The 25,533-nt window shown below is 37.8% G+C and overlaps 1 protein-coding gene across 4 annotated transcripts in view; it reads right to left on the bottom strand.

Moving 5' to 3' along the window:
- The window catches only part of KCNIP4 (potassium voltage-gated channel interacting protein 4), a 472,927-nt gene that overhangs the window by 406,767 nt on the left and 40,627 nt on the right, over positions 1-25,533 (bottom strand). Inside the window, exons 1-2 of one of the 4 annotated variants that reach the window (XM_075148841.1) lie at positions 20,552-20,686; positions 20,039-20,187 (exon numbers count right to left, since the gene is read on the bottom strand). The exons of 2 other annotated variants lie outside the window; for them this stretch is intronic. In XM_075148841.1, the coding sequence (XP_075004942.1) occupies positions 20,039-20,186 (148 nt within the window). In that variant the 5' untranslated portion in view covers position 20,187; positions 20,552-20,686. Of the gene's footprint in view, positions 1-11,630; positions 11,706-20,038; positions 20,188-20,551; positions 20,687-25,533 lie in introns of those variants that run through there. One more of the 4 variants, XM_075148845.1, reaches the window with a different exon arrangement.

Raw genomic sequence — 25,533 nt, forward strand, 5'->3', positions numbered from 1 at the left:
AAAAAAAAAGGTTGTATCCATTAGGTATAGTCTGAGCACTCCCTCACCCAGTGTAGCTTCCAAGCAGTTGATGCTTCCAGAAGCAGGAAAAAAAAGTTCCTCTTTTTCTTCTCTTTCATATGATAAAACTAGAATTACATGGGATATTTAGACTACCTTTCATTTTGATACAAGGAATGGTGTCTCCTTTTAGCTTAAAGAAAGGGTCTTTTCATTCATGCCTACTTTTGTCTTTATCCTTTTGTGAAACCAGATAGCAGAAGATTCTCACTAATATGATGCCAAGATATACAGGATGTTTATGATAAAGAATCTGATGTCTCAGAGTAAGATTATGCTAGTCCATGAAGTGCTCTGAAAAGACACAACCTGGTGGAACATCTGATTGATTCTTAAATCAATCACTTCATGAACAATGCAAGGTGGAATTTATTACCAATAACAAAGAATGGTTAAACAAGACTGTCTCCTAAAAAGTCTATGTGCTCATTCCTCATCCAGAAAATGCATGATGACTCAGCTTCAAACAGTGAAAAGAAGTTGATATTCCTGAAGGGGAATATTTCAGAGGGGCCAATTCTTACCGCATTTTCAGAGTTGAAGAGACTCTCCTTTACCAAACAGGCGACGAATCCATCCTTGCTCAGAACGAGCATGTGCAAGATTTCCACAAAAACCTCCATTTATCATCCTAGAGCTGTTGGTAAGAGATAAACAGATTGTTTTCTGTGGGACATGATGACATTGGAGCCATGGAGGACACCACTTACTGACATCACCCAAGATAGACAGGGAGCCTGACCCAAATGACGTGGAGAGCTTTTGAGATGGCGGGACCTCCTGTCATGACTTGAGAGTTGTTGTAGGCCAAATGGCACTATCAGAATGTTTCTTGTTGCATTTTTAGTTTGCAGAATGATTTTTTCCCAAGCGAATAACCTTCTCTATATATTGTATATACTACTACTACTTGCTGATTTCATGGTGCTTTGAATATATGCGCTGTGGTGGTGCTGCTGTAAAAAGAAAAGCAGAGTAAATAATCATAATTTCCATCCATTAATTTCTTCCCAAAGTCTTTGACCAGCTGGAAATCATGCCAGGGTTTTTCTGAAGATGACAAATGAACTACAACTCAGTAAAAAAAGGTATGGAAAAAGCAATATGTATCTAATTCGTTAAGGGAGGCATTAACATCATGATAGACTTCAGTACAAAGGAGAAATATTTTTAATTATATCTTCTGAGCATGGCTTACCCTGAATAGCTGCAGTTTCGGTACTCCCACCACTACTCATTACAACTGCTCCAAAACAACTTCTAAGAACATTTTTCTCTATTTGAGAAACTGACTCACATAGCTGGAAAAAAAATTTCATCAAGAACTTTTTTCACCAAAAAATTATGATTTGGTTCAACTGAAAGATTTTGTGGCTCTATCAGTCAAGTTTTCTCACTGTAAAGAGTGAGAACAACCGAAGTTACTCTATTTAAAGCGCTTTTCTTTTTAACTCACATTTTGTACCAAACATCAGTTTTCCTAGCAGTTCAAACCTGAAAAAAACCATTTATCTTTGGGGTGCATTAAGCAGTTCTCTCAATCTCAAACCATGCTTTTCCAGTAGTTTTGGAACAACCATCAAAACTAATAGCTGGCTGTTTGCAGATGTCCACTCACAGGCACTAGCAAAGTTGCTACTAATGTCTCAGTAATGCTAATTATATGAAAAAATTGAGATTTTCTTGGACAGTTGTGGCGTCTTCTTTCCAAAGCTGTAGGGAGCTACCCAGTTTTAGAGATGACAAGAAAGAAAATGGCTTGCTCACACTCACTGAGCAAGTGGCAGCCTGGCAGATCTGCCACTGAGGCAGATCTCAGCAGTGATGAGCCTGAGACTCTGTATATCCCTCCAGGAGACCCAGCCCATAGATGAAAGAAACTCAATGCCATTTCTCTCTCCTTTAAGTTTTTCTGTTGCTTGAAGCAGCCTTCTTCCCTCCCCACTCCAGGGGGGAGCTAGATGCATGCGGCTAGCTCTGAATAAGTGGTGAGGAGTTCACAATTCCCTAAAATAGCATTGTGTATAGGCAGTAGCTGTGTCTCAGAAGTAGCACAGCTCTGCTTATGTGGCATAATGCCTGCTATAGTTAGCATTGCTTAGTCGGCTAATTAGCCTAGTGAAAGTCCTGCACTAGCGCTTGCATATTATTTCCCACTGCAGAGTTAGCTCAGCTGTGGTATCTCTGCATAGTACATCACTGTCCAGAAAAACAGCTGGATTCCTAGTATGTCCTATGGCGATGATCAAGCAGATAAATAACTAATATATATACATATATCTCTGTGGTTCGACCCACATTTCTCTAAAAAAATGTTGCTCCTAAGCTGATGGGTGAAAGAAGAAATTATGTCCTCAGATTACATGTCTCAGGGTAATTTATATTCAGTGAATATTTTACCTTACATACATCAGAACATATACTTGTACGTAAAAAGAAATTAATTACTTATTACAGCTTCAGAAACTTAAATTCACTTTTCAACATATTTTCATAGTTTAAAATCAACTACTGCGTTGTAAATCAGTCCTCACAGCAGAAAGTATAGCATATTTGAAAGAATATTTGTACTATACAATAAAAAAAAACTGAAGTGGAATCATTGAACCTTTCCAAAATATGATGATCTGATACCTTTAACTTAGGTAATTAATTCAAATATGACTGCTTTATTACATGCTTTTGACACTTCATTTACTAAAATAGTACATGATAATGATTCTAAAATATTACCTGGGGAAATTTCTCATTATCTTACCCATGTCAGTGGGCATTTTTCGCCTCTAGCAACGACTGCCTCATATGGAATAATTATAAATAAAGGAACTTAAGAATTCTTACAGTATTTTGATTACAAATTTTTTACTTGAAAAGACGACTAGAAATTGTCTAAAATGACAGCATTTATTAAATCAATGAAAAATAAAGATAGCCAACTTCTCACCTGGAACTTGAGAACAGTGAGGATGAAATTAAGATAACTAAAAAATCATTAAAAAATTCACCCAGAGGATCCCATAGAGCAATGCTAGGTGTTTAGAAACGCTGATGGATTCAATGTCTATGAAATGCAGAAGGTCCATTTCCCCACAGCCTTATCCTTAGTGAAGTAACTTATTTCTGGCATAAATAGGGTTTTAAGTGTTATTTCTCATTTGGCAGATTTTTACTCAATTTGTAGAAGTGCATCTTACTACGAAAAGTGAAAGGCAACAAAAAACTGAGCTCCGTCTCTGCTATGCACCAATGAGAGGCAAGAGCAAAGGTATCTGCATTCCTCCAGGAAAGGTTAAGGATATTTCTGTAACTGACGTTGAGCAAAAAGAATAAATCATTTCCATGCACCTCTCCAAGAGCATAATGCAGTGAAACGCAGCTAACAATCAGACCTTCTGCTCTGACAACAGATGCCATATTGTATAGTTAACTTCAAATTATTTTATGAGCTACTGAAACACACTGATATATATCCCTGTTACGTTAAAATTCAGTAAGTTTTCAATTTTATTTCTAGTTCAGTTCGAGTTGAGGAAGATCAAACCTAAAAACTATGAGTAAGTAGGATGCAAAAACTAAGTTTGGAATTTAGCTTGGGAATTGCTCAAAAAAATCCCATATATATCTTGCACTTAGAAACAGGACTATGGTACCCTGCTGGTTACTGTAAACAAAAAGTTAACAACTCAGTTTGAGATCTGATGGAGAAGACAACTCCTTCAGCAACTGCACGCAAGTCTGTTGTATGGACCAGTGGCTCAGAGGACAAAGCCTTGCATCAATTTGATCTGCAGTTCCCAAATCTTCAGAATCTCCAATCCTGGTGTAAAGTAAACTGTATATTATGCATTCAAAATCTGACAGCCAGAGAAAGCACAACTGTAGGATGTTTTTAACAGTCAGTATAGATACTGCATGGAGAAGAAGCAAGACATATGTTTATCTGAAAAACTGACCTGGAAACTAAGAATTTAATTGCTGTTTAAAAATCAACCTCTCACTGAATTGTAGTATCTCTCATAATTGTGAAAGAGGTTCATACAAGTTGAAATCATTTATGTAACACCAGCTATACAAAACCAGAAAGTTTATGATAATTTATTCTGAGACATTTAATAAGCCAAAGATGATGAAGATGATGATGATGATTATTATCATTATTAAAAAATTACAAGCCTGGAATATAAAACAGCTGGCATTTCAAAGGTCTGATCAAAAATGGATCAATGGGGTTTCTGATACTGAAGGAAGGCTCTTCTGAACTCTTTTCAAAGATGAGATCATAACCTGTAGTTTCTGAGCAGAGAAAGAAAATAGACTAAAAAAAAATAGAAAACAGACAAGAAGACTAATAAAAGGTTCAGGTTAATCTTTCATTTCCTATGAATGAAATGGAGAAATTTTACCGACTTTGAATCTACAGCACCCCAGTGAAAGTTAAAAGACAAGTGGTACAATAATTGCATGTTATCTTTACTCTTACACCAAATTCCTCCTTCCCTGGTTTTGCAAACGATAATGTTGACTTATTACCTAATACATTAAACATAACCCTATTTTTAATAATACAAAAAACATAGGAATCAGATTTTAATTCACAAAAAGGCAAGAACTTCAAACTCTAACAAAGGTTTCTTTCTGAAACAAGTGCCAGTATAGTTTTGGCCTATGTCAAAGCACTTCAGTCCCTATACAAACAGTAGAGTCAGCAGGATCTTGCTCCTAAAGAAAAAAACAGAAACACTGATGCTATTACTGAAACATGTCCTGTGGGGGTGGACACACTGGGACACACTAGACAATAGTGGTTCAGTGGGTAACTCCCATTAAAGCCTGTCATTGCCAAGGCCCTTACAACTAACTGTGGAAAAAGACATGGTAGCAAAACCAGGCTTTGTTTCACAAGACATGTTTAAAGCTAACTTGCAAAAAGGTTATTTCTAGGACGTATAAACACATTTCTGAAACACAAATGAAAGTAGGTTTTTATCCCTCACCCTATACACAGAACTATAATAGCAGTTCTTGCAACTTAGTATTTAATCATATTTCATTTCCTAATATGTTTGAATATGGAAAAAAGTATTTCTCATAAAATGAGGGGAAACAGAACAGACACGCTAGCTACATGTGACTGGAACAGTATTTTCAATAAAGATCTGATATCCTAACATTTTGAAAAACATCATTTACATATCCTAACCGTATGAGAAATCTGGATTCCTGTTGTACAATACACATGCTCCACTGCCTTCTGTAGGACATACTCACTTGTTTCTCCTAAGCCATTTGCTTTTTGTGATTTATGAGCTCATTTATTGGATTCTGTCAACTTCTAGATAAAGAACTGATGGTTTGGCATTCCCAGGTAGGTATAATCTCCTCTGTCTAATGTTAAAGGGTTTACTTCAGTGCATAAAGTCAAAGATCTCTAAGCTAGGATGCAGGACAGAGTTTAGATACTGTCTTTATACACATTTACATCCAATGATAAAAGCACAATGGCATTAACAAGGGCAACAATGAATCCTATCTCCTTGATACTTATACGAGGACCATATGACTACCTCAGCCTTAAAGAATACAGAATTTCAAATTAGAAGTGGGAGAGTCACACACAAAGAAAATAATGAATAATTCACTCTAGAGGAAAAAAGCAAGACAATTCCCCTTTTCCACTGCAACTTTTAAGAACTTGTGAGAAGGGCACGTTTTGGATATGCCTCCAGTCATGGCCATTCAGAGGAATGTTGCAGCTCCTGATCAGAAAATCAGCAGGATTTGCTCTGTCCTGAGGTATTGTCTTCCTTCACAAGTTTTCCCTTGGGGCATTAAGCTATACAGTTTTTCTTCTGGATTGGTGACTGAATGCACTGACTTGTTATCCCAACCAAATAGTTTCTGCTAGCTTTGTTTCAATATGTCCTAACAATCACCAGGCTCAGGATCTGTGTGAAATTAATTCCAAATCAAGGTTTCCATCACTAAACAAATCCTAACACCTTTAGGTATTAGGATCATCATTTCTGTATGATATGGAAATGGCTGTAAATGCTGGAGTAATGAGTCTTTGGGTATAACATTCTATTAAATATGCTTAGCAATCTAGGTGTGTCGAACAAAAGCTTAGATACTTTTGGAGGTTTTGTCTAACCTGAAAGGATACAACAGTCCATTTATGATGAACAGAGCTCTTTTGAATATCGAAGAATATGGAATCTGGATGCAATTGGCTAGACATTCAGCAAAGTGCCCACTGGCAACTTTTTTCAGTGGCAGATAGGTTTATTTCAGGCACCAGGGAAAAACCTAATCTAGTAATGTCTTGCCAGCTTCATGACTGAAAGCACAACTACAGATATCCAGTCTATAGGATACACTGTAGATAGTTCTTATGTCTCGTGCAATGTACACAAAATAAAGTGACAAAATAAAAAGTAAAAATCTTTTGAACTCAACAGTACTTTATAGGCTATCATATGTAAGAAAAGAAATTAAGTCCAGTAAAACCCACACTATCCAGTGAGGCCCTTCTACTACTGTCAAGAATCATAGAATCATAGAATGGTTTGGGTTGGAAGGGACCTTAAAGATCATCTAGTTCCAACCCCCCTGCCATGGGCAGGGACTCCTTCCACTAGACCAGGTTGCTCAAAGCCCTACCCAACCTGGTCTTGAATACTTCCAGGGATGGGGCATCCACAACTTCTCTGGACAACCTGTTCCAGTGCCTCACCACCCTTGTAGTGAAGAACTTCTTCCTTATATCTAATCTAAATCTACCCTCTTTCAGTTTAAAGCCATTACCCCTTGTCCTATCACTACATGCCCTTGTAAAAAGTCCCTTTCCAGATTTCTTGCAGGCCCCCTTCAAGTACTGGGAGGCTGCTATAAGGTCTCCCTGGAGCCTTCTCTTCTCCAGGCTGAATAATCCCAACTCTCTCAGCCTGTCTTCATAGGAGAGGTGCTCTAGCCCTGTGATCATCTTCATGGTCCTCCTCTGGACTCGCTCCAACAGATCCATGTCCTTCTTATGTTGGGGGCCCCAGCGCTGAATGCGATACTCCAGGTGGGTTCTCACCAGAGTGGAGTAGAGGGGGAGAATCACCTCCCTCCATCGGCTGGTCACACGTCTTTTGATGCAGCCCAGGATACGGTTGGCTTTCTGGGCTGCGAGTGCACATTGCCAGGTCATGTTGAGCTTCTCATCAGCCAACACCCCCAGGTCCTTCTCCTCAGGGCTGCTCTCAATCCATTCTCCACTCAGCCTGTATTTGTGCTTGGGATTGCCCCGAACCATGTGCAGGACCTTGCACTTGGCCTTGTTGAACTTCATGAGGTTCGCACGGGCCCACCTCTCAAGCCTGTCCAGGTCCCTCTGGATGGCATCCCTTCCCTCCAGCGTGTCGGCCGCACCGCAGAGCTTGGTGTCATCGATAAACTTGCTGAGGGTGCACTCAATCCCAACATCCATGTCACCAACAAACTGACCCCTGAGGAATGCCACTCGTCACTGGTCTCTACTTGGACATCGAGCCGTTGACCTCAACTCTTTGAGTGTGACCATCCAGCCAATTCCTTATCCACCGAGTGGTCCATCCATCAAATCCATACCTCTCCAGGTTAGAGAGAAGGATGCCATCTGGGACAGTGTCAAATGCTTTGCACAAGTCCAGGTAGGTGACATCACTTACTCTTCCCTTATCCACCAACACTGTAACCTCGTCATAGAAGGCCACCAAATTTGTCAGGCACGATTTGCCCTTAGTGAAGCCATGTTGGCTGTCACCAATCACCTCCTTATTTTCCAGGAGGAAACTGGCATAGTTTCCAGGAGAATCTTCTCCATGATCTTCCCAGGCACAAAGGTGAGACTGACTGGCCTGTAGTTTGCCAGGTCTTCCTTTTTTCCCTTTTTAAAAATGGGGGTTATGTTTCCCCTTTTCCAGTCAGCGGGAACTTCACCAGACTGCCACGACTTCTCAAATATGATGGATAGTGGCTTAAGCAATTTCATCTGCCAGTTCCCTCAGGACCCACATGCATCTCATCAGGTCCCATGGACTTGTGCCCCTTCAGGTTCCTTAGATGGTCTCGAACCTGATCTTCTCCTACAGTGGGTGGTTCTTCATTCTCCCAGTCCCTGCCTTTGCCTTCTGCGACTTGGGCGGTGTGGCTTGAGTACTTGCCGGTGAACACTAAGGCAAAAAAATATCCAGCCACACTGTGGATCTTCAGAGAAGATAATTAGAATGATTTCCTGATCACTTATCATCCAGATTGTTCATTACCAATACATTTTGCCATATGTACACCAATATCAAAGCTCATGAGAATAAAACTTTTCTGAGGGATTCAGCTGTTTCCATAAATTTCTCTATTCCTTTAAAGATGTCAGGTAGACCATTTAAATAATATCAAACTTGCCTTGCAATTCTTTCTTTTAAACTACAAGGTTTCATGAGTTGTTGCCTACTATGGCATATGAGATTCTCCAGAACAAAGTAAGGTTATACTAATGTCACTGACTGCAAAGGATTGATCTTAGTATTTACCCAGATTTGTGGAATACAAATGTATCAATTGTGTATCAATTAAAACTTCACTGATTAGACAGTTTATAATGGGAAAGAAAAATCACATGTTCATATACTCAACTATCTTTGTGCCAACACATTATCTTTATCCCATTAAAGAGCCTTATGCCATCTGTACCATCTGTGATACCAGCTGGTACGTTGGTCCAAAAATATCTCTTCAATTATAGTATACTGATTAGTTTTTAGTATAGAATCAATTGTAGCTTAACTGAATTATAAAAATAAATTGATTTTATTTTTGTTCTCATTTCTCTGATTTGCTTTTGGTAATGAAAATTCAAAAACTTCCTGTTACTTTCCGAAGATTTGGAGATTTCATAATTTGCTTCACATAAAAAGAAGTAAATAAAGAGTTAAAAAGGGGATATCAGTTAAATAAGTTAGTTATTGGGACCTCATTCAAAATGGGACACTAACCATTTCTAGCAAAAATTTTTTCCCCCAAATTCTCCTTCTAAACAAATATGGCATATATTAAAATGTAACTTTACAAAGCCAGCAGACGGGTGGTATTTTATTTTCCTACATAAAAATTTCTCTTATTCAGTATAGAGTTATTTTTATAAAGCACATTGAATGAAATTCCTGCTATGATGAAACTTACAGCAAGATTCTCATTCATTTCAGCAAGCCAAGATTTAACATTACACAATTATCTGAGAAGTGTACATCCTTCTGTACCCCTCATACCTTTCACACTTTGTATCTTTGAGCCTTTGACCAATCACATTGCCCCTACCTTTAAGCAGAACTACAAGCCAAGATCTGAGTTTTATGCTATAAATCCTTCACACTCGGAAATTTTGCTATATGTATTAATAACATAGGAAGTATACATCAAAAGAACTGTACTGTGATCATAAATACTAACAGCATTAGTTCAACCCCTTTCTATATATGCATCATGGTGCAACCTTTTAATGACAGAGTCATGTGCTATAGTTTGAACAGGAGTTTCTTTTCATAAGTTAATTTAATTCACGGATATTACTTATTTACCAAATTCAAAACTTCACTCTTTCCACATTTTGTGCCCCCACAATTTTCTTATGATACATTATTGAAAATCTGAGCTGAAAATACAATTTTCTATGATGCTCATCACTACAGTGTCTAAGTGCTTCACAAACATTACTACATTTATATTCACAACATCGCTGTGAGATGAGAGGGTATTATTATACCTACTTTATGCAGAACAGAGGCACAGTGAGATTAAGATCAAAGGTATTAACTAATTTGGGCACTTGCTAGGAAACTCATGGAAGCTCATTTTCACAATGCTTAATACACAGCCTTTCATATATGTTCAAAGCCAAGTTAGTAAAGCTGTAAGTGCTCAATATTCTGCAAATCAAACCCCAAGGATTCACTTAGAAAACAAGAAATACACAGTGTCAGTCCCTAAAGTTTGTCTTAACTGACTCCTCTAACATCACATAGGAACTCTGTGGCAGAAGAAATCCAGTTCTCCAGTATAAATTAACCACATGGACCTCTCTTCTTTTCTGTATCCTGTTTTGTTCACTACTTTCTAAATTGTTCAATCAACAAGTAAGGAATTGCACTGTTGTCTTCCTTACAAGCATTTATATAAATCTTTTCATCACCTGAGAGTTTCCACTCTGTTTACTAAAAAGTAGAGGTTTTTTGGTTTCAGGCAAAATCAACAGCTAGGAAACTGATAGCTGCCCCTGTATAATTCAAAACTAGAGAGAGAGAGAATAATTTCTGGCTTTACAGACAGAAATTTTTCTCACAGCAGAGAATACTGAGATTCAGAAACACAAAGATCAGTTTTAAGTTATTGTAGAGACATACTGTGACGTTTCCCCTCCTCCAAGTTTGATTTTTCTCATTGGTCATTTTTCATCTTAGTTGCATCAGAAGTGGTATGAACTAAGGGACTTAGTTAAAGCAGTCAAACTATCACACCTTGGGAAGGTAGCTCTTGTTAACTGACGGGTCTTAAGTTAAAAAATTTTCTCTCTCAACCAGCAAACATAAACACAAACCTGTGCAGAGATAAACACAAACCTGTGCAAAGATAAACATGGAGACATTTATAACAGCTCAGCTGATAGATGCTATACTCAAAAGCTGTAGTATTTTTATGGCTTTAAATATATATATACATGAGGTATAACAAGGAAGTCAGATGAAGTGATGCTAGTTATATTCAGAGGAACTTGGTGATATGAACTGAGAGACGTTTAAATACTATATATTCTTGCTGTTACTCACTCTTGCTGTTACATTCAAGACAACCTTAACCTATGCATCTGCTTAGGCCAGAAGTAGGTAATGAAACCTGCTTTATATTTCTGTTGCCCTAGACCTTGAGTTCTTGTATTGTCAGAAATAGGTTTTCTATACTGTTGAGAATGATGACCCCAACTCACCCAATTATCTTGCTTTTGCACTCACAAGGCCAAAGATATCACAAATTAAATGTATTAGAAAAGGATTTTTAGTATTATAAGTATTAAACTTTCTCAATTTGTTCGCCTATTATAATTCTCCTTTTCCCAGCCTGTATAACAAAGAAATCAGGTTGGCCTCAAAGGTAGAGAGTTATGGAGAACAATACAAGAAGTGCTTAAGTAGCTCAATATTTCCAGCACCATTTTCTGTGACATATGTGAAATCAAGTAAGCCTTCTGCTTTGCTACACAGTACAGGTTTGTTGGCATTTGGTTGAGGTGATCCGCAAAATTCAGTTGCAGTGTTGCCACATATGACTAATACAGTCATTGTGCCCACTAAACATTTAGGTGGCTCGGTGAAGAACTCCAGCTCCTTATGAACTTTTTCTTAGTCTCTTGCACACAGAAAGGATGAATAAGAAAATTAAAGAACAACTGAGAACACATCTTCTTGCCAAGAAGATAATGCTACTCGAAGGAACAGCAGGGAGGTCCCAGCAGGATGGCATTATTGCAGCAATGAAGAGCACCAAGTCCTCCCACTTACCCCTTTTGGCTTGAAAGGAGGGCAAATCCATCCTGTCAGAACTGTCAACTGCCAGAAGAACTGTCAGGACCACACTGCAGACTCCAATGGAAACAAGCATTCAAGAAAGGTGACAGCAGCAATAAATCAAATGAAAAAAAAAAAAGGCAAACAAAGCAACATGTAATTTTCTTGTTCTAGTCATTCTGGTTTATTTGTTTCTTACTCTTTTGTTTTTCCCTCCCTTCTTGTGCCCTAACTTTCCACTTCTAAGATATGTTGGTTTTCCTTTTGATTTGATCTTTTGTGAAAAGTTACTCAGTCATAATTTTTCATCATGCAAAAAAAAAAAAAAAAAGGAAAAAAGCTGGCTTTGCATACTTTAAAGACGCTGCTTCTGACAGCTTACTTGATCTGCAGTAGAAGTGCTCCTTCTAGTCGCAGGATTTTTTCCAGGGACAGATGCTCGCAAATACAGTTGTGTTATACTGCCCTAATATTCAGTACACTTCGGTAAACAAAATGCAGATATCGTTAACCACCACAACAAATTCAGTTCTTTATGGGCCATACCATTTATAAAAAGACATTGAGAGCTACCATTTAATCTGGAATACTCTCATATATTTAGCCATTTAAATTGCTGGAATAATGCCCAGATGGAAAGTGGCAAGATATTTAAAGATTGATTCTATTTTCTAAGTATGCCATGAATATAAAAATCCTTCCACTTAATCTAATAAACTTCTTTGGCCTATTAGTTTTTGATTGATAGAATGTCTTGAAATAAAAAAGCAGCAGTTGGCAGACACAGTAGAAATCAAAGATATTCTGAGTACAGAGACTAAATAGAAGTATATATTGGTTTCATAAAGGATATATTTTAGTCTCCCAAAAGTGGTGATCCTCTACATTTATTATATTCCAAACCTTTGATTGTTATAACTTGATTTTATGTAACAGATTTTCAATAAATTAGCGAGAATTTTTTTTTTAAATGGGACACTGACCTTTGTTTAACAATGAAGGAACATATGGGGAAACAAAATTAGACATCAGGTTTTCAAATGGAGAGGTCAGAACTTCATTGTTTGCTTTCATGTTCAGGGCATATAGTTTCTATATTGTATTGCAATGGACCATTTTTAAATATCTGCATGGTATTGAAGTAGCAACTCAAATTTTACTAAAGAAACAAGGAGAATTAGAGAAACAATTATGTTTCTGCTGTAACTAGCTGATTAAAGAGCAGTTAATCAGCTATTCCTTTTATTCTTTGGCCAAATTCAAGAAGATGCTAGGATTGTTTTTTCTAACAGTTTAAACTGGTTGAAGAATAAGGTGATCATTGGTAAGTAGGATTAATGATCTCAATGGAAAAATAAAATTTCATTATGCAGAGTCCAGAGTGACATCCCTGGAAAGGTTCCAGTCAGCTCGACGGTTACTCATGCTTTTTATATGAAAAGAAAACACACATTTACTATGATTAATCAAAAACTAAATGGTTAATAAAAAGGGTCTGTTCGTAGCTGTTAATGAGAGCTAGTTTAAAACTGTGCACTGTCTCTTAGGAAGCTTATGCAAACTGCTTGGTGCTAACACTGGTCAGTAGGAAAAGAAGGAGAAGCAAAGGGCAAAAAAAGCTTCTTCTGCAAATGCAGAGTTTTTTGGCAGCAATCTGCCATGAATTCTTCCAATATCATGTGCCTCCTAGTAACTGCAACGCCAGGATTACAAAGGTGGCAATTGCAGGAGACCATAAAAATCCACTCTGACATGAAGGAAACAAACTTCCAAGAGAAAAGGAGAAACATACCTTGTTGTGTAAGGTTTATATAGCCAGGGAAGCATAAAGCAGAAACTCCATAAAGTGGTGCACTCACATTTTTCTGAACCATGTTTCTCAGGCGTTAACTGTGGAGGATATTTAATCCTTTGAATGTCAAACCCTGAGGAAATCTAATTCCCATGAAATATCCTTCTCCTTACAAGCACATTCACTCTAAGGAGAACTGATTTCATAATCCGCACTTTGCAACTTGCTATCTTTGTAATAAGCATCTTTAAAAACTCAGTTATGGATAATACTTACTTTTATAGGCACTAATAACCGTTTCAAGGGCTCTGAAGAGGCATGTGGGAATTCTCCCCAAACTGTAAACTAGTGGTTATTGAAAGATTTGTGCAATTTTATTTTTAAATTTGGAAATGTTTAAAAACCTTCATCTATGTATGTACAAAGTAGCAAGGGCTTTTGTCATGACTGTGACCTTTAAGTATTAATTTTAAAACTTTAAGAGGTATTAAAAACTTCAGAAGGTATATGTTTGGGTTTTTTTCTAAGAGAATTTAGGAGACTGATTATTAAACTTTCTTAAGCCAAAAATGATGCCACATAATTTTATATGTATAGGCTTGTCAGAGCCTCACATTTTCATTAGCTACACACATTGTCCAATTTAGCAAGTCTGTACACAAATACACAGTAAAAGCCTTTTTCAAAACATTAATCACTCTGGAATAATCACTCTGGAATGATTCTAAGTTGTGAGAATCAATGTTTTCCCAATTTCCCTTTTAATGACCTGAAAGATAACAAACATTCCTGCATAATACACTTTCCTGTTAATTTGTGCCATTAACTATTACTGCTACCCTGAAGAGAGTATTAGAAGTCTTACTGAGATTAGATCACTCTGTGCTACAAATTTAAAAGAAAATTACATTCACCAGGAAGAGCCTCTAATTTTATTGCCATGATTTGTCTTTCAGAGTTAGCATTTGGCAAGAAAAGAACAAAGTACAAGGCTCCCCTTTTGCTAGGCCTCTTCATACAAACTCCTTTATCTGAGATTATAATGGGTGAATAGGCTTTGGTGGAAAACAAACCAAAAAATATTAAAAATAGATTATTTTCCCTTACCTTTTTTCCTTTTCTTTCCACCATGTTCTATTAGCATTTTAAAAACAATCTTTTCATACCTAGTAAATATGAACAACTACATCTCTATTCTAATACAGTGAATTATTTAGCTAAGAATAGAGTCCCATATTGGTTTCAGGGAAAAAATCTGAAATAAATAAAAAAGTGCATTACTTGCAACACTTTTACAAATAAATGGAATATATCCACATTTCCCATCCAGTTCAGTGACTCGAAAAGATATGTATATACGACGTATGCAATATTTGTTCAGAAGGTGACGTTTTTGTAACATAAAATGGAGCATTTGCACAGTGAGCTAATAAGCTCTCAACTTATTAGAGCTGAATAAGAAAACAGTGCCAATTCATAGTTCATTGTAATTAAAGAAATACCTAAAGCAATACTGAGCAATTTTCTCTGAAAAAAGTTATTAAAAGACACACAGTGAGTAAGGTTTTAATCCTGTAACTTTTCCCAGGTTTAGGAGCTAGCTTACTTAACATATACACCAAGAGTGTCAACACCAAATTGTAAAACATTTTCATAAATATTTCAAATAGACAAAATGGGCTGAACGTTGCTCATTTTGAATTCTCAAGTGAATTTCTCTTCTTGTAGTTTTTACAAAATAAAGATTTCCGTGTTGCTGAAAACCATGAAAGATTCCATTTTTAAATGGATTTCTATGTTTGTTTTCAGAGCATAAAATCTCAGATATGTTAATCTCTTCCGTGGTTAATACGTGTAGTAATAGGCTACAAACCTGCTTATTGAGCATTCAGGAAAGATTTCATACAGTATGGTCTAATTATTTACACATTCACTATCTAGAATGGAAAGGAGAAGAGGGTCTGGCAAGGGACATGGTCCTTGATCTTTGTCTTTCTCCCACCTCTCCTTCCCTTCCTCCATCTCTCTCTCTCTCTCCTTTTTCTTCTCTTAGAGGCTTTCAGACTCAAAATAGCAAACTCATATGAACTTCAGTTCTATAGGCACATAAGACAAATTTTTCCTAGTGCCCATATGAAGTTCTATGAAGTCCTCTCATGATGTAAATTTGTAAATTTAATAGAAACCCAACATTGTTCAAAGCATCTCGGAGAAAACTGGGGGAAAAAAATCCTAGGAAAACTACATGAAGTAGTTTGACATGACATGAAGTAAAAAATTACACATCTGACAGGCCATACAAATTCAATTACTGGACAAGTAAAGATCTGAACAGTATATCAGCAATCTTTTAAGAGAGGACTGTTTGTGAAGAGCAGCTACTGGGACAAGGAATGAACTCAGGAGGATATGCTATTCTTGACACTGGATATCTATTACTTATTGTTTTCTCTCATTTTTATCTACGCTGTTTATTTGATATTCTTCTTGTAGGGAAGAGTGACTGGGACCAGGCAGATATCAGTAACTATCACTCCAGGCATAAGCAAATAAAAAGAAGGTGCTTTTGCTTCAGTAATAAAGTCAGGAAACAACTCTTGTCTCCTAATTAGTAGTCATGATAGTTTCTAATTAAGGCAGTTGAGGGCTTTGCTATTGGAAAAGACATATACTTTAATCCCTGTATGTAATCCTGCTGTCATCAGTGTCTAGCTTTCAGATTGTCTTTGCCCCATCGCTTCACTGCTCAATAGAAAAGAGGTACAAGCAGCCATACAAGAATTAATGCTGAGAGACACATTGGAAGAATGTTTCAGTCCAAAGGACCCCTGTTCAATATTAATAAAGATTCTTGTTAATTTTGAACAACTGGGAGGAAAATTTCTTTTCATGGTCTGAGATGTGACTGGATTTCAAAGTACTGCTCAACATATTTGCATAGGAGAAGAAAAGGCAAATGGACCACAGGGGACAAACTATTATCCTGTTCAAAAGAAGTCCATATTTAAAAAAAAACAGTACTGACAATCTTCAGCAGGAATTTTTTGAGTTATCCAAGAGTATCTGAGAGTATACGAAGTACCCTAGGGAAAGCAGAACGTTTAACTGGTTCTCAAATAACTTGGGTTATTTTTTCCTTAAATATTTTGTCAAATGTAGTATTTGACAGGGAAAAATACACACACTGATTGACAGCTTGGAATTATTCCTGAATTATTCATAACTCCACTCATAAATACGTGGTTTGAGGAAATGCAAACAATATTAAAAAGTTCATAAATAAACAGTTGATAATCTATAATATCTTCAGCAGTAAGTAATGAAGAGTCAGCAATACAATTCCTCCAAATTTATCTTTGTTGTTGTCCTCTTGGTGTCTCTCATTTGCATTTTATAAAATCTGCAGCAGAAAGCATATTCATGGCATGGAATAATCGGGAAAGACTCATAACTGCCCTAGGTTAGCTGAGTAGGTTGCCAATTTTGTGAGGAGATACTTCAGTGCTGCTCATTTTTGAAAGCGAAACCCTCCAGTTTTCCAACGCATGGTTTAAACTGGGCCCCAGAGCTCATTGCAGTTTCGAACTCTAACTGATGTACACCTGGCAATGGTCGTAGTCTGTTCCTCTAGCCTTGGTTACAAGATATCTGCTCTCTGAAACTACTGTGTGAGGAATTAGTCAAATTACTGAGCCTTGAGCATTGAGTAAAATAGTGTCTTTAGCATGGAATTGTTTCCCATTGCCAACTACATTATTCCTTTTTTTTTTTTAAAATACAATAAGCCATTTTTTATTCTCTTGTTCTTCATTTGGGGCAGTTACTACTGCATTAAATTCATGTTATTTAAATACCGCATAGAAAAGGGTTGAGTGTAATTATCTTTCCAGTATTTATGTTACTATTTATGTCATAACATTCTTCTTATTCCTATGAGAGATGTTGAAGTGGGAAGACAATCCCAGTGCCAGGACATTCTAAGATTTTACCATAAGAGTGAAGATTATTCATTCTGAAAATAGAGTTAAATTATCTGAACATTGCAGTAAATCAAATATTTATTTGCCAGCTCCAAATTCATAAATGGAAATTGTCTCTGAAAGTATAATTAATTCTATAAAGTTAAAACAACCTGTTGACAAACTCGGTTTCAAGACTATACAAATAAACTAACATGAAAAACAAACTGTAGAGGAGAAATAATCTCTGTTTTAAAAGAAAGATCAAATATGCATTACTTCACAGTATTTCCAGCTACAAACTGTTATAATGGCAGTGAATTACCAAATAATTCAGTATTTGCAGTTTTCACTGTTTTTTACAAATATGAACAAAAAGATTTCAGTTGTTTTTTAAGTATTAAACTGTAAGCCTCAACTGCCTAGTAACTATTTTTATACCACTTTACTAGTTTAAGGTAGCTGATTTGCGTAAAGGAATACCTAAGTGGGAATGAGCCACCACAATATCATTTGCAAGCCCACCTTCATCCTGACGACAGAAAAGAGTAGGTATTGACCAAGTACCTCAGTAGCCAGGTGCTCTGTAGCTACCATAGCACTGTCGGGGGTACTAGGAGGAAGGCTAAATTACAGCAGACCTCTGGCTGACTTTTAACTTATTGCAGAGAATGGATGAGCATCTCCATGGCCAAGCCTAGGGGGTTTCAGAAATGCCCCACTTATTTATATTTATGAAATCTTACCTAGCTGCAGATCATGAACTCAGTGGGATAACCCATATACAACCTGTGTTACAGATGTCAGTAGGCTCTACTACTGAAGTCCAAGAAAACCTATTCAGCCAGTGGGATCACCTTGGACAACAGAAGAGTGCTGAAGAAAGAACCTCAGGATGTCAGTCTTCTTGATCCTGATAAATATTCAAAGGTTCCTGTAGAAGTATCCCTATGGGAATATGCTTTCTATCATTTGGTTCTAGATAAAGCAAAATTAATAGCTTCATTTTGAGTTAACTGTGTCAGATTCTGATTTTGCCTCTGTTGGAGTAACCCACAGTAACTTACTTGAGCCTGATTTTACAGCGATTCATATATCTGCTAATTCACTTTACCAAGACAAAATAAATCCTTAATTCTACCATTATTTATCAACTGTTTTAAGACCCTTTCCAGAGGTGCAAATGATTAGCCAGTTTAAAGGTACTGAAGAATCAGACCTATTAACTTCAGTGCAAGTTGCTTTAGATTCACACACCATTTCTAGAGACCTGATTCCTTAGGTCTACTAAGATTGCTGATAAATAGCTCAATGAAAAAAAATTCTAAAATGTCCATGAACAAAAGGATGAATGTATTGAAAGGGTTACAGCAAATCCATTTTTGCTTCATCAGATCCAGTAACAATAAAAAAAAAAAAGTGCAGAGAATTATAGGTACAAACTGATAGAGTAATCAGAAACCAAACGTGTTTAGTAAACCTTAATATGCGTGGTGATTAAAGCAGCCATTTGTTGGAAATATTAGCCTAAAGCTTTAAAAACGAGTGGCCAAGAATAGCTAAATGATTATGCTTAGATTAAAAGGCATATCAAACACGTGTTTACTTGGATAATTCAGGAATAAGGGCAGTTTAAAACCAGAAGTATGTTGCATTTAACCAGCTCATGTTTTCTAAATGCTGAAACTAAATTACTGGAGCATATCCTTTAAAGTAAATGTGTAAATAAAATAACATATCACTCAGGATATGGTGACTTAGCTCTTCGTGACAAAACAATGTCATGCATTTTTTTCATTCTGTTTGACACAAATTCAATATTCTGAGGACCTGTTTTTTTATTGTCATAAATTGTGTGCAAGGGGGTGAAAATTTCTGTCAAAACACAAAAGGGTTGTTTGGGGCAGTGTTTTTTGTTTTGTTTTTACATAATATTGCAAAGTACAAATATGATGGTAAAAAGAGGAATCAGTGCTGAATAAAATCCTTAACTGTGTGTATGTTCCTGAGGAAAATAATGTGAAGCAGATTAACCATCACGTCAGAATGGCTGCCGTTTAATTTATTATTCATAAAAGAGTTAGACTTTGAATGTGTGAGATATTTCACAGCCAACTTCCAATTTAAAAAGAAGCATTTCTTTCAGCAGTTATTAATAAATACAGTACATAGCATCATTATGTGACAGGATGTTACCTTTCTCCATTTCCTCAAAAACAAAGGGATTGATCATGTAATTTCCATGTAAATATACTCTGACAGTGATCAAAGGAGGTTTTACTCATCAAAACAGATTTCTGGGTTGGGCCCTGATAAATTGATAAATTTAATTACTGGGATTTTACATTTATTCATTTATCTTCTGATTGAAGGATTTTTTTTTTCTGCAGACCTTTTCTGCAGACCATGTATTTTGATGTGCTGCAAGATGAATGCTTATGCAGTTTATTTATATCACATTATGATAAAGCACCTTCAATCAAAGCTGTACCATTTTTAATCTCTTTGCACAATAGACTCAAGACAGTAGAGACTTTTTGTACCTGTAATTTGACTGACGCTAAATTCAGTAATACCACTGTATCAAAAATTCAGAATTCTTGGAAAGACAACAATTTCTCCTACACTAAAAATTACAATAGGAAAGTTACCTTTAGAGCTCAAACTTTTCCAGGCAAAAATTCGCTTTATCAAGCAGCAATTCCTAAGCAATTTCTTGCAGTTTGCAGGCTTCTGATGATACTGTTGCAAATCTTCATTCTCTTCCTGTGTTTTCTTCTCAGAGGCTAACACTTCCATCCTAAACAAAAACTTAACCTTTAGTTTTCCTGAAGGATATGTTAACAACTTAAATCCGTAGACTGGGGATAAGGGAGATGTGGGGAGAAGGGAGGAGATGGACTTGGGATAAAGGGAAAAGCTTTAGGATCTTATTAACCATTATCCTTAGCTCATAGATTCTTAGTGTCAACTAACTTAAATGGAATTATTGTATTCATATTCTTTTGTTTTGAATTTTTTATCTGGATCATTACTGTATTGTAAAAAATACAGATAGGGAAAAAAATCAGATTTTATCTACTACTTTAAAAAAACTTCTATTTTACTTAAACGATATAAATTATATAACATCTTTAGATGGTAAATAAATATTTACCTCTTACCTTAGTCAGTTGTTTAGGTAAAGGAAATAATGTAATCCTCTACGCATGAACATATTATCCTTCCTATCTTAGCTTGCTTTACATCAGTGTCATAGAGGAGAGCTGCATTCCTCTAGCTGTTATTGAAAGACAGCTGCTCTACCCAGAAAAGATGAATAGTTGGGTTTCTGTGCTGCCTTAATGCCACTGTCACTCAAATGCAGAAAAGCAGCTGAGCCACTTAAAGCCAGTTGTACATTTGGGGACCATTTCTCTACACTACCTTCTGATTCACACAGGCAGACCAATAAATTTCTAAATGACATTATTTTTCTTGATAGACTGCCTCTTTGAAGGAGCCGGGGGCCATTAGCACAATCAACACTGACTAAGACCTAACCAAAGCCCTACTCAGGGGCCACAAACCCAGGAAAAGGCACCTACCCGGTGCTCCAGGCTTTTTATGCTACTCCAAGTCACGCAGTAGTCCTAAACAGCATTCCTGTTTGCTCTTCAGCGAGCTCCAGCCTGAGATGCCAAGGAGATGACTGCTGCTGAGGACAGAACCAAACTGCAAGCCGCAGCAGCCCTTTGACAACCAGACATAGGCTGCACGGGGGGAGCTACTCTAATTACAAACAGTATCTGCGCCCAGCCAGGAGCAGGACACCAAAGTGGCCCCTAGTTTACTCCCCTCCTTTTCCCTCACACTGCGCTCTCACCCACAATGTGATTCTAACAACATTAAACACAATTTAAGTTCTAAAGACAGAACGTAGAAAAGAGTCAAAGAAAAAAAATAAATTGGCATTGGTCACAGCATACACCAGAGTTTGAGAAACGAAGCTGACTTTTCAGTTGTAACCTTATTGCTTCCTAAAGAAAGCAAGCATGATGTAACACATGACCTCACTGCGTGCATTTGCGTTAGGAGCTTCTATTGATTACGCAAAACAATCAAGGAACAAGTTTCTATTTCCTGAAATTTATTTTTTAAAAGATACTAGAACTCCAAGGTTTTTTTAATCAGTCCACTTTCCTTCTAACTGAATTAATCTTAATGCCAATTACATAAATTTGCAAGTTTCATGTATGTGGAATTTCCTGCGTACATTTGAACTATGGCTTAACTATTTTGCTTTGTTCAAAATTACACACAAACCCCATACCTATCTGTAACAACTGGAGACATCTCAGATCTATCAGCACAGGCTAGGATGGAGTTTTTTAAGCATACTAATTCCACCTCTGGAAACAGCCTATCAATCAGCAGTGAATTCTGTTCATAACAGTAGAGAAGCATGGGCCTTACAACAGATTTTTAGGCAGCCAAAGTAAAGGGGAGCACTTCCATTCAGATTCATATCTAGGGATATATTTCAGGCCCATTGCTATTTAGAACTGAACAAGGTTTGAATTTGCACTGTTGGAACAGTACTTGCTGGTATCAGGTACTTTGAGTCCCACGGCATAACACAGCATTCCAGTCATGGCTGTATTCCCATCACAAACCGCTTCCAAAGTGAGCTGAATTTCAATCTGGTAACAGAGTTTCTGAAACTTCTGAAACTTCAGCAGAGAAATTTCTTCCAGTTTAAGAATATTTCACAGCTCTCTTATCTTATATCTTTCAAAGATGCCATTCTGAGAATAAACATTAATTTTACATTGGTGTTTTACTGTGCTTACTTACATTTTCACCACAAAAGATTCAGTCTGGATTTCCAGATGACTCCTGGAACAGAACTTTGAGTTGCAAGAGCAAAGCACAAATGCATAGAAATAATAGCTATTTTTAAAATATAACGCTCTCAACTATTTCTACATTCCATCTTTGAATGAAACTAAGGTACTCGAGAAATTAGAGTTCACTCCTCTGAAAACTGGAGGTTTGCTTCTGATCAGAGTCTGTGCAGGGCATCCACAGAAAGTCACTCATCTTCTCTGGTGGAACACATCTATATTGCTCCTGTCCAGTGCAAAGAGAAAGCCAATACTGTGCCCAGCAGCACTGGAATATAGTGTCATGTAGTATAGCTCCAAACAGCTAAAACTAGAAAGTGTTGTTGAAGTAATTTAAGTTCAAGTAGTCTTGATATAAACCTTCAGAGAAACTGCCTGCCCATGTAAAGGTCAGCTACAAAATCCTTGATCCTCCAGCTCAAATGCTAGCTCTCATGACATATTACTCTTCGCTGGGTAAAAAACTGGCTGGACGGCCGAGCCCAGAGAGTTGTGGTCAACGGAGTTAAATCCAGTTGGCGGCCGGTCACGAGCGGTGTTCCCCAGGGCTCAGTACTGGGGCCGGTCCTGTTCAATATCTTTATCAACGATCTGGAGGAGGGGATCGAGTGCTCCCTCAGTAAGTTTGCAGACGACACCAAGTTGGGCGGGAGTGTTGATCTGCTGGAGGGTAGGAAGGCTCTGCAGAGGGACCTGGACAGGCTGGATCGATGGGCCGAGGCCAATTGTATGAGGTTCAACAAGGCCAAGTGCCGGGTCCTGCACTTCGGCCACAATAACCCCAGGCAACGCTACAGGCTTGGGGAAGAGTGGCTGGAAAGCTGCCCAGAGGAAAAGGACCTGGGGATGCTGATTGACAGACGGCTGAACATGAGCCGGCAGTGTGCCCAGGTGGCCAAGAAGGCCAACGGCATCCTGGCCTGTATCAGAAATAGTGTGGCCAGCAGGAGTAGGGAGGTGATCGTGCCCCTGTACTCGGCACTGGTGAGGCCACACCTCGAATCCTGTGTTCAGTTTTGGGCCCCTCACTACAAGAAGGACATGGAGGTGCTGGAGCGTGTCCAGAGGAGGGCAACGAAGCTGGTGAAGGGCCTGGAGCACAAGTCTTATGAGGAGCGGCTGAGGGAACTGGGGTTGTTTAGCCTGGAGAAGAGGAGGCTGAGGGGAGACCTCATCGCGGTCTACAACTACCTGAAAGGAGGTTGTAGTGAGGTGGGTGTTGGTCTCTTCTCTCAAGTAACTAGCGATAGGACGAGAGGAAACAGCCTCAAGTTGCGCCAAGGGAGGTTTAGATTGGACATTAGGAGAAATTTCTTTACTGTAAGGGTGATCAGGCCTTGGAACAGGCTGCCCAGGGAAGTGGTGGAGTCACCATCCCTGGAAGTATTTAAAAGACGTGTAGATGAGGCGCTTAGGGACATGGTTTAGTGGACATGGTGTGTTGGGTTGATGGTTGGACACGACGATCTTAGAGGTCTTTTCCAACCTGTATGATTCTATGATTCTATGATTCTATATTCTGTCACACTCCTCAGAGTGCCAGTTTAGAGCTGCCTCGTCTCAAAGATCCATTAATCCAAAGGTAGTGTGAATGGGAAAGCAGACACCGCAGCTGAGACAAGCATCTGGGAAAATTATGCCATGATGGGATAGTAAGCAGGAGTGCATACTGCCTAGACATGGAGCAACTGTTCACACGCAATGGGAGAGGGTTGCTGGATATGCCCCCATATTAGCATTTGAATAAAGTCTTCAGGAGGGACAAGGAGGAGCTTTGCCAGATATGGGATATATGAAAGCACAAATTCAATGACTCTACTCAAGAGGATATGGAGATGTAGAACCCTTGCTGAAATACTAAGTACTCGCTTACGTGCAGCTGAAAACCGTGTCTTATGTGAAGTTGCTTGATGTGAAGAGCTTCATTTGAGATTTAACTCTAGAAGAAAGTATTTTTTCTAAAAATGGTTCAGAAGATGTCAAGCGGTTCAGACCATACTGTTTCTGTTTCCTTACTTCAAACCTTAATCAACTCCATAGCAATTTTCTTCTATAATAGAAGTATACATGAATCAGATGTTCTTTGTGGTGCTAATCATTATACTAGAATTTTGTAGTGCATTTAAAATAAACTTAACATATAGAACAGTAAAGTTCAAGGCACCATTGAATTTTTCCAAGCAAATGATACTTTACCTCATATATCCATAATACTTAATTTATAACAGGAATTAACATCACTATTCTGAAGCAGTGCACTTGATTTACCTCTTTCTCCTCTGTGAATCATGTGCTCTGACTTTGAGAAAAGGAAATGGGTCGGTAGTGAATTCCACATTTACAAACCCAAGGACTGTAAAAAATTCATTACGTGCAATACGGGAGAAAAACTGGCCATGTAAGTAAAATGAGAAAAGTATCATGTGTGGAAAGGATTTCAATACAGGATCCTTCCTTTCCCTAAATACACGGAATCATTGAATAACTTAGGCGAAATGAAAAAGGAAGCCAAAAAGCACTCTGGGAGTACATTAACTGTGGGTGATCACTGGAAGGCTGAACCCTCCAGCATGTTCAAATGAGCAGCCAGTTTCTGAAATTAATGCACATTGTTCAGGGAGCACCTATAGGGGACTGGTAGCTAGACTTTACTGAGCTTGAGCAACCTCAGGATCTGGGGATGGGCAGGTCTTCCAACTGGGAGTGAGTAGTGAAACAGGTAAGAAAGAAAATAAATATAACTATGTACTAGTGTGAGTATCAACAAGAAGACAAATGTGGAGAAATGATCGGCAAAAACCCTGCAATACCTTTGGTTTGAGCCCTTACTTACATGTTACTGCAGAAGTAACCGGCATCCTGCACTCATCCTGACCACGTGCCTCTATCAGGGAAGGCAAACTTTTTACTGCGGCAGTAACAGTGCATGGAGATCAGGACTGCCTACAGAAAGCAGGTTTTCGCTATTTCATGTTATCAGATTTCATCTGTAATCAGTTACAGCCAAAAATAAAGCTGAGTTTCTGTATAAAAAGTTGCTAATTCCCTATTGATGGTTAAATAACTGCTTTTATGGGTGATCTAAATCATGTCAGTTAAAAACTCCAGAGAGTCACAAGCTGATGAATCATGTAAGTGCTATGAGATGCCACACAGCTACAGACATTTTGAGGAATATTTATTGGAGCTAGAAGGGAATGTCTTTTAACTGGGTGTACATAAACATGGCTGCAATAATAGCATGTATGCAAGTTGTCTCT

The sequence above is a fragment of the Calonectris borealis genome, chromosome 4 (genome assembly GCF_964195595.1).
Source record: "Calonectris borealis chromosome 4, bCalBor7.hap1.2, whole genome shotgun sequence".
Taxonomy (NCBI): domain Eukaryota; kingdom Metazoa; phylum Chordata; class Aves; order Procellariiformes; family Procellariidae; genus Calonectris; species Calonectris borealis.